This window comes from Pseudopipra pipra, chromosome 8, assembly GCF_036250125.1.
Source record: "Pseudopipra pipra isolate bDixPip1 chromosome 8, bDixPip1.hap1, whole genome shotgun sequence".
Lineage (NCBI taxonomy): Eukaryota > Metazoa > Chordata > Aves > Passeriformes > Pipridae > Pseudopipra > Pseudopipra pipra.
Window position 1 is genome coordinate 20,141,070 of NC_087556.1, and position 10,471 is coordinate 20,151,540.

The 10,471-nt window shown below is 42.2% G+C and overlaps 1 protein-coding gene across 2 annotated transcripts in view; it reads right to left on the minus strand.

Moving 5' to 3' along the window:
• The window catches only part of HTR7 (5-hydroxytryptamine receptor 7), a 39,401-nt gene extending 34,497 nt beyond the window's left edge, over positions 1-4,904 (minus strand). For both annotated transcript variants that reach the window (XM_064662873.1, XM_064662874.1), the window contains exon 1: positions 3,739-4,904. In XM_064662873.1, the coding sequence (XP_064518943.1) occupies positions 3,739-4,889 (1,151 nt within the window). In that variant the 5' untranslated portion in view covers positions 4,890-4,904. The remainder of the gene's footprint in view (positions 1-3,738) is intronic.
• Between the last annotated feature and the right edge of the window lie 5,567 nt (positions 4,905-10,471).

Here is a 10,471-nt window from a genome sequence, read left to right on the forward strand (position 1 = left end):
AGCCTTTTCTCTCCATCATATATATTTTAGTTCTGACAGACCTGTCTGTAAGCAGATAGCCTTCTTCCAAAGTGGGGGCTTAAATAAGACAGAGATGCCTAAAAAGTAACATGTTCTTCACAGGTCACTCTGATAAAGATCTGTGAAGGTTTTCATGTTGTGAAACGAAAGGGAAGATATGACCTAAAAAAACGCATAATAGTCCAAACCTTGAATCTCCACAAATTTAGACCTTTTCAACCTAGCTTCTTCCATGTGCACCCTGCACAAAGTTAGAGATCCCAATAACAGCACACTAACTTCTACTTTGCACCCCTAACATTTACACCCCTAACATTTAGACGAGAAACAATTTAAACAGTATAATAAGTGCTTGATTTGTCTAATTAGGAAAAAAATAAAAGGCTTTCCAACACAATGAAAGCAGCCCATTGGTAGATTCCAGGCTAATCTGCATCTTTCAGAGCTTTCCAACTGATAGATTCAGCTAAAAAACACATCTGCCACTAAGGGCTGTGCATCAAAACATCCCTGTGAGCAATAGGCCTGCCAGCTGCTGGCATTTCAGGGCTCTCAGTGGCATAAGCCGAGTAGCACATATTTGTGCAAGGGAAACAAATCAAAAAGTCTTTTCAATTTACTCATCCTGTTTGGAAGCTCCTCAAAGCTTCTCTTTTACTGACCTAATTGTTTGTTTAATAAAAGGCATTACCTCTTCTTACACACCTTGCTTAGCAGTTTGTAACAAATTCTTTTTTTTTTAAGGTTAATTCAATAGTAATATTCTGTCAGCTATTTACCTAATTCTTATATCTGCTTCAGAAAGAACCTAAATATTTAATAATTAAATTTTAAAATGGCCAACTTATTTCCTGTCTGCAATAACCTCATCTTTCTCTTCAGGAAGGTGGATCCCAACAAAGGTTTCTTAAAGTGTCCTAAAGAGCCAGGTGACAGTGCCATTCATAATTATTCTTCAAAAATGTTCCTATTCCTATTTGTCCTGTCTTAACCTTTTCCCTATACAAATATCTCCCACATGATCCCAGGATACTTAATTGTGCTACAAAGTTCAAGTACATCTAAATGGCTCTGAAGGTAGTGCCAGATTGAAGGAAAATGAATTAATTTAATTCCCTCTTTCCCAGCTTCTGGATATTGTATTCTTTGCACTGAGATAGAAAGGCTAATAAGGGCTGTATCACTGATGATCTTCTCCTACATAACAGAAAACATGCAAGTGTTTCCATCAAACCCATGGAAAAATAGACCTTGTGAAAATCTGACCCTCTAACGCACTATATATGTTTGATTTGCAGCTCCAATACCAAATACAGTGCTTAATCTGGAGGTATGTTATTTTTCAGAGATAAATTTCCCTCACTGATCATTCGAGGATTTCGTCACGGAAGAACAATTGCCCGTAGGATAGCTTTATTAATTAAAATTAAATTTAAATTAGTGCTACACTGGCAACATTTCATCATTCACATTTAATTTTCCTAATTTCTCCCTGGCTTGCATATTTTGTACGTCTTCACTATTCAAAGATTAGTTCATCTCAAACTAATCTTAGCCCTGACTGAGCAGTGCTACACCAGTATAAGTTTATTTATTTTTAAATAGGATTAGAAATCATGGAAATTTCTTTTATTGTTGGGTAGTAGAGACATTTTGCTAATGAATTGCTGGCTTGTCTCCTTTTACTTATGATATCACCTATCTTAACTATATAATGGATTTGGGTGACAGAGGTTAAAGCATCATAATTCACAGAATTTTAGTTTCAAGAAGGGAGTAGACAACAGTATAATGACTTGTAAATAGATCGTGTTCAACAAACGCTTAATGATAGAATTGGGAATACAAAGACGAGAGGAAAATAATTCTAGTTTAAATCAGCACTTGCTGTTGAAAATCAGTCATTCACAACAGGTTCTAAATACAGAGATATATCTCTCTAGTATTTTGCGGGGAGAGGGAATTGGAGGGAGAATAATAAGAAGACAGCAAAAGACGCAATCACGACTGTGACCAGTTCAGTCAAAGCCCCTGTTAATCAAACAGCAGTGACCTCAAACGTTAAACTAAGAAAACACAGTTCTACAGTGAGAATCAGTCACACATCCCTACTTCAGTAAGAAAGCTTAAATATGTTAACCTGTCTTCAAAAGGTTGAAATGGAGGTGGAGAGCTCAGACATGAACATCAAGAACAATCAAAGAATGGGAATACTTTATGGGGAGAGAGTGGAAAAATGAAATCATCAGTCTTAGAAATAGGTAGTACAGAAAAACAGAGAATAATATTGGGAAGGCAGATAAGCCTACTCGTATTTTCTTACAGTATTGGAATTAAATTAAAAAACAGCAAATTTCAAGGCAACACCAATTTAAAAACAAACAAACAAAACAAAAATCCACCCTTTGATATTCAGTCATACTGTGTATGTAGATTTCATTGCTACAAGATGCTTTGCAGCATTCAGATACTGTTCAATAAAGAAGTTGCAAAACAAAGATCATTGGAGAAGGGGATGCTTATACAGAAATTAAAGTTTTGAAATTAATACAAATCGTGGTGCTCCTTGGAATGAAACAACCTCCATTTATTGCGGGAAACTTTTAAAAGACTGTTTCTCTGCAGAAACCTAATGCAGAGCTCTTTCCAAAAACTTTCTGAAGTAAAGAGTCAAGATTGCTGTCAGATATTGGACTTGGTAAACTGCTTCTACAATCTAATTATGAAGTTCTTCAGTTTCTACCAATTGTATGGAGCTGTAATGAAAAGTTACCCTCGAGATACCAAAATTCTTGGTGTGGAATTTAGGCTGTGGAAGAGGGAAGCTACAGGCTGCAATTTACTTTAGAACAGGTCCTGCATGGAATAAAGGAAACTGTCAGCCTTTCTCTGCAGAGGAGAACTCAGACACAGGCAAATATGAGACCTTAGGTTTGGCCCTGACATCACAATTGAACACCTAAGATCCTCTTCTGTGGTCTGTATACACCTCCTTGTTGCCCCAGTGCCTGGATCTTTTGGAAGTAGCTATTTAGTCAATGAGCATAATCTGATTTTTAAGAGAGCAAGTGAAAACTTTTAAAAAGCAAACATTTAAAAGCAATTTTTCCATATAAAACATTACTTGTCCAAAATGGTTCTGTTGGTTGAAATTGAGCTATTCTAGTGGTGTCCTAGAATAAAGATAAAACCATAATAAGCTATAATTCCTGCACCTTCTCTGGTATGGTAAAACTCCACTGAACCCAGCGAGGTTACACTGTCACCAGCTGCGGAATAATCAGCTCAAATCTAGCTGTGGTATAAAGCAGTTTTAATACATATGTTTCAAATATTAACGTGGCTGCAAATGCCTCATTACTTGTATGGAGCCACAGTAAACGTTAACAGTTTATGTTCAGTTTTGCTCTGACGCCTCTGCTCTGCAGTGAGAGCAGGGTAGTTACCCAGAGGGATAACCGGGCACCTGGGCTGGGATACGGGCGGCAGCACACCCTGCTCCGGCGGGCTCCTTCGAACAGAGGCTGAGGGCTGGCACTCGCCTCACTCCCTGCTCTGAGCACGTCTGCGGCTCATTTCCAAGGGACCCGGAGGAGGAGGCAGGAGACGGCTGGTGGGATCGCTCACGGCAGGTCCCCGCGCCAGCGCCACGGCCGTCCCCGGTGCCCGGGGCTGCGGGAGGGCAGGGCGAGCCGCGGGGCTCCGGGGCGCTCTCACCTGTCGATACTTATCACGCAGAGGGTCATGATGGAGGCCGTGCAGCACATGACATCCATGGCGATGAAGACGTTGCAGAAGAGACGCCCGAAGATCCACTCGCCGCCGATAAGGTCGGTGACGCTGACGAAGGGCATGACGGCCAGGGCCACCGAGAGATCTGCCAGGGCCAGCGAGACGATGAGATAGTTGGAGGGCTGCCGCAGCTTCTTCACGAAGCAGACAGAGATTACCACCAGGCAGTTGCCGGCGATGGTCAGAAGGGTGATGAGGCAGAGCACGGCCCCGATGAGAACTTTCTCCACGTTGCCGTAGCTGAGGATTTGCTCTCCGCACTGGGAGTCGTTGGCTGGGAGAGGGCTCGCCGTGGGCAGCGCCGACGGGGCAGGAGACGGACCGAGCTTGGCCAGGCTGCGCGGGGGCCAGGAGCCGGCGATCATCCTGCCGCCGCTCAGCGCCCGCGGGTCCTCCAGGACCAGGGGCCGGAGGTTACCGTAGAGGTGGCTGCCGTTGAGGGCGAGCACCATGTTGGCGTGAGCAGCCCATGAAGCCCCACCACCCGCCGCCCGCTCGCCGGCTGTCCCCGCCGCGGGAATGCTCGGGCTCCTCCTCGGGCGCCCGGCGCCGCCCGCCCCCTCGCAGCCGGCCGAGCGACCCGCCGGGGACCCAGCCTTCAACTTCCCCCCTCGCAGCCGGGCTCGCCCACGGCTCATCCCGGGTGGCCGCGGGGCGGGCACGGCGCCATCGCCCCCAGCCCGCGGGCAGAGGCGGCGGCCGCTCCCACCCGCGGCTGCTTCCCGAAGGCGATGGGATGGGAGCCGCTCCGCCCCCCTCTCCCTCCTGCCCTCTGAGCGGCAGGTGGGGGAGCGCCCCTTCCCGCAACCCGGGGCGCCGGTCCCTCCTCCCGCTTCTCCGCGGCCGCCCCAATCGAGGGGCGCCCTGGGACCCCCCTGTGTATATGTATGTATGTACATATGCATATATGTATACGGGTCGCACCCGAGAAGCTGCAGGCGGGTGGCCGCGGCTGGAGCAGAGGCTCCCGCAGGCTGAGCTGCCCCGGCGTAGAGCGGTGCGAGCCTCTCGGCTCCAGCGCGGCTCTGCGGCGGGATCGGTTGCTTCGGGAGCGCCTCTGCCCGCGCTACCGGCATATCCGTGCAGAAAGATTCGGGACCGTGGCTGCTGCTAGAGTTAATAGTGGCCGATCTTTTATGATCTACCCCCCAACAACAGGTCAGCGCTGAAGTATCTTTGTATCTTCAAGCTTGCGGATTCTCTTTCGTATTAAGTTGATGTGAATCCCATCACCTATATTTTCTCTTTTATTAATATTTATATACCATTATTTTCAATTTATTCACCGTTCCATGTTTAATCACTTCAGTAAAGTTAAAAACAACAAACTCCCATTGCTTTGAATTACCTACTTTTCTTGCATGTTCCCTGAACTCTGAGACTCACTGGCTTTCTCAGTTCTTTAAGTCATAGTCTTGCCTCCAAGTGGGGTGAAAGCTAACTGTTTGAATTGTCAGTTACCCATGGGATGCCAGCAGATTACACCTCTTGGTATAGTAACATGCTAGACAGTAAGGATTAAAAACAGGAAACCTGCTTCTGAACATTCCCTTGTGTTTTCTACAAGAGACAGAAGCCAGATGAACTAGAGAAGGAGAGGAAATGAAAGGAGGACCATTGATCTCAGATGGATCAGTAACCAATGTCAGTTATGTTTGAATGAAGGGGGATCTTGCAGGTAGCAACCATATAGCAAGTTTTGTTTAAGTGTGTACCAGTCAGAAGGCAGAACTATGTGTGAGACCCAGTAGTAAGAGAGTCTATAGCATGATCTCACATCATACAGAGTTTAAAATCTTCTTTTAAGACAGGCCTAATAAGTATCTAGCAATTGGAAAAAAACCTTGGTTGACAGTCAAAGGCGCCACTGAAACATAAATCCATAACAAGTGAGGGTTCCATACTTGGCTCACGGAATGTCTTGGGGTTTTCCAACATGCGTGACTGCGTTGGCCCATACATGAGTATGCCTAGGACTGGGGTTGGGGTCAGCTGTGCCTGACACAAGTTGAGCATAGCAGAGCCTGCGATGGTCAGAAACGCAGCAGGCAGCAAGCAGGTTTGGGAGTTTGGTTGCTGGCTCTCCCTTCCACTCCCACATCTTGATTTGACTAAGATAATAAAATAAGCAAGTTCCACGTGTTAAGGATGAAATCTAGTTGGGCAGCTCTTTGACCATTACCAAGTTGAAAGTGTTTTCCTATTCAGTCACGTATTTTCCTAAACTTTGTTAGTTGCTCCATTGTGTCTAATCACAATAAAAGCTTTCCTTGTTTAACCTCAGAGAATGTGTTCATGAGCCTTGAGCTTCAGGTGAGTTATCCCTCCTGGTGATGAAGCAAGTCCTTTTTCTGTCTTCCTCAGTTAAGGAAATATTAGGAAGAAAAAGTTCTTTAGAAATGGCAAGGGTACATTAAAATAAGTTAAAGCATTAAGGCAAAACTTGGAGAAAGGAGAATGTTTCCTCAATGACTGAATACATTTTTTAAAAATACTGTCTGAAGTACAGCTAAGGAGTTAGGAATTGAGCAAATTTTGTTCAAAATAGGTTCATATCATAAAAGTTAATAATATTGTACAATATAATACTCCCAGTAAAAGCAATTTTTCACTTGCTTAAAATGTCACTTAGGCAGAGCAAATTATAATCCGGTGCTTCCTGCAAATGTGTTGACACAGTTCATTAAATCCGTTATTCTTCTTGACAGCTTTTCAATACATTTCTGGAACGTGACTCTCTAAATATTCTCAGTGGATGATGTGCAGGATCACTTGTGTGTACTCCTACTCATTCCAATCTGAAAGAAGGAATTAGCCTCATCTTTTGTTCTGCACCTTCCAATACAGTTCATTAGAAGTTAATCACCTGATGTCTTTCCTTCTCAAGGGCCATACGTTACTGTTCTTTGTATTTACTCTCATAATCTTATCTTTGAAGAAACAAATAAATTTAAGTCAATTTATGTACCATTATAAAAAGGGATTTATGTAATATTGCAGAGAAAATGTGAAACCTTGGAAAGATGAAGCACCTGATACCTCTCTAAAATATGTTTCTTGAAAGCTTTTCTCTAGGACACATCTAAAATAACATTTCAGTTTCCAGGGCTGGGCTGAATCTGGAGAGATGCTTTCCCTGAGGGCTTCAGAGGCTTTGACATCCTCAGTGTCTGTGAAAGTAGAGAGCATCCATCATTCCATGAGATGACAGCTAGTCTAGATACTTAAAACAATGATACATGAAGGTAGGGCTTGATGTTTCCAAGGGTACATCCTTCTTTTGTCTTCAGTGATCCTATTTACAAATTCTAACATGTTGTTCCAGACAGCATACAGAAGTGAAATAAATGTCCAATTAGGTGTTAAGAATAACAAGTTGACATTTGTTCTCTCCCCAAGAAATTACTTTTTCACCTTCCATTAGGCTTCAATAAATATAATCAAATCATTTTTTTGCTGGCTGAGCTTAGTCAAGTCCTGTCCTTTTGAGTGATTTAGGCTTTCTATGCATAAAAGCTTCTTAATATGTCTGTATACCTCCAAGTCTGTGCTAAGGCCCTTGTCACTCATTCTTTCTTCACTTACTGAAGGTAAACAATTTTGTTCACATGTACTTTATTTGCAAATATCAACTGTGATATTTCACTGTTACTATATAGAAATGTTTCAGATTAAAAGAAAAAAAAAGCAAGAGAACTTTTTACTTTGATTTTTTCCTCTCCAAAACCAATTAACTTATTTGTTTTATTTTGTCTCCTTCTCCAGAAATAGTTCTAAATAACATGACATCTACAGCATTTGTCATTCATATTAAGTGTATGATATAACAGTGGGTATTGGTATCAATTTGTTGTCCCCACGTTAGTGAGATAAGGTAAGATAGGTCATCAGAACTGGCTAAGGAAACAAAATTTCCCAGGCACATGTTGATTTAGTGAGGCCAGACTGTATCTATCAAAGTGTTTGTGTTCAAGAACTTGCACTAGATCCTGGATACTTCATCCCTCCCTGGAGGACTTAATGCTTGCAGAGTCTGTTGAGACAGAAGGTCTGTGTTAGCTTGGAGGATCCTGACTGAAATGGGTCAAGGAATGCAGTGCAAGAGCTTCAGCAGTGGAGGAGGAAATGCTGACAACCTGGCATGGTAACACTTTTCCTCACACAGCTGCCTGTAGAAAACAGCCCTGCTCATCTTAGCATAAGAGCTTGAAGGCACTGCTACATTACCCTTCTTAAGCCATTCAATTTTGGACACATGGCAGGAAGGTAACACAAGTGAGCAATGAAAAAAATAAACAGATCAGAAATTTTTCTTGCTCTTTTTCCTATCATCCCCTTTTTTATCCTTCTTGCCTGAGCCAGTTTATCTCTCTAAACTGTTATTTTCATTTGTCTTGCAATTTTTTTTGTTTCCTTTTGTTTTCATCTATTTTCTTAGAAACCAATATATATATATCACTTGCTGTAGGGAACAACAAGTAAAATATAGGTATACATTTCTTCTGCCTTGGGGAAATATGTTGTCAAAATATTTAGAATATTTTATCAGAGACTGGCTAGAATTCCATGGACAATGATTACTGAAACCTTGATTTTTATTCCCTGCATGTGCTGTTTAACAAATAAGACTCTTGTCTAAGTTCTAGCAAAGATGTTGCAGCTGCAGTTTTCTTTTCTGCCTTTTCTTGTCTTTGTGAAGATAAATCATTATCACTCTGTGAGAGTAAAACAGAGAGGTAAACTTTCTCACCTTTGGCATTTCTTATCATTGTCAAACTAAATACTTGCATCTGTGCAACTTAAATATGAAATGATGTCTTCCCTTTTTTTAGAACCAACAAATGCTAACAATAGGAAGCTGGCATCTGAAAAGAAAACAAACAATTAAGATGACGCTTATGCTAAAAATTCTGTATCACTCAGAAAATGAGAGCTCCCAACCCTGAAGATTCAGTCTGCACCTTTACAAAGGAGCTTTTTGAGGTTATGCGGTTATGATAAAAGTGACTGTGACATTCATGTTACTGAGTTGCTAAGACAGATAGTACTAAATAATCTCTTAGCTCCCTGAAAGTGCTAAATGCAGAACTAAAGCAAAAAAACCCCTAACAGTTGCTACCATGGGCTGCCCATTCAAAACCTGTTAGAAGAATCATTAGGGTTTCTGCATCAAAATTTACTGAAAGGATGTCTTGAGATGTGGGTGTATTAAGAAAGAAAACACCTGGAGTGAGGAGATCTGTCTTCACCAAGGAGGACTTCAGGACACTGATGGAAAAAAGTATGTTAGAAGCTTGTGGCTTAACAGTGAGGATCATTAGGAGGTTCTAAGTAGATCACTGGGGCTGGCTTAAATAAAAGCAGCAATATCTAAGTAATATCATAGGAAATAAGGTTGTGCACCAGTCTGAGAACATGATTCATGATACCTCATGCTGGAAGTGCTTCATACTCAGATTCTTACAGCATTACAGCAAATAATGGTTGCTGTAATAATACATTCTGCAAATCTTCCATACGAAGATCTGTTTAAACGTTCTCCATTTTAATGCCTCAAGGAAAAGTTTGTTTTGCCTGTATATTGCCAGAAACAAAAGCTGCTTAATCCTGTTTGGTGTCTCTGAACACTGCTGTAGTAAAAATAACTGATACATGTTTACAGATTGCTTTTTACATTCATTAAGACAAATTAAATCAAGTTCCATTGTACACTGAGTCAAAGAAAACCTGGAGTAATACCTCAAGCTCTTCCATTTTTACACATATCAAAGAAAAACTTTGGCAATACCACTCAGGCTGTCCTGCTTGTTCAAATGACTGGCAAAGAAGCAGTAGTGGCTGATCTGATTGTAATAGGTGAACACTTTACAGATGCAGATAAATCAAAAGAGAGCTCCTTACTGAAATATCTTGTCCCAGTATTGTCAAGAGCAAAATGCTGCTATAGGTGTCTCAAGAACAAAGATGGTTTACCAGCTGGTTTGGCTTATTTTCCCTTTTAGAGTGATGTAGTTTTTTTCCTGTCATAGACATGTGGCAGGCTGTTTTCTACTGACCGTCAAAGCTGCTCCAGACTCCTAGTGCAGCGTCTTCAGCCCATAAGTAGCTTTCCTGCTACCACCATCCCAGGTCTGTAACTCATCAGACAGCAATGCTAGAAATATGCCAAGAAGGCACTGTTGTTTCTTAGCCATCCTTTGTAAACCGTGTGATCACTTTGGTAGAAATGAGCCGCAGCTCCTCGCTAGTCCCTTGTGCACAGCTGGCACAAGCTGCATCAGGGACAGACCCCATACAGAGGGATGTACTAGGGTTTGACAGCATCGATGCCTTCACCTGGGTTACAGGCATTTTTGCCTTATTAAGAATTCAGGGGTCCAGATACCCTGTAGACTTTCCCTGGTGTGCATTTAGCCCAGTTTGAAGAAAGAGAAAGCTAGGCATCCCCTGGCCTGGCCACCTGAAGTCAGATGGGAATCACAGACCTGCTCTAAGTCACCAAACAAACAAAAAAAAATCTAGTGGGAATTGCCATTTGTATTTTACATATTCTGTGTTATTTATCAATGGTAGAATAACATTTGTGCTTTTTGTAGCAGTGCTACACAGTGAACTTGCATCTGATTAGAGATTCCCTCAGTCCTTCTGCATGTCAGGG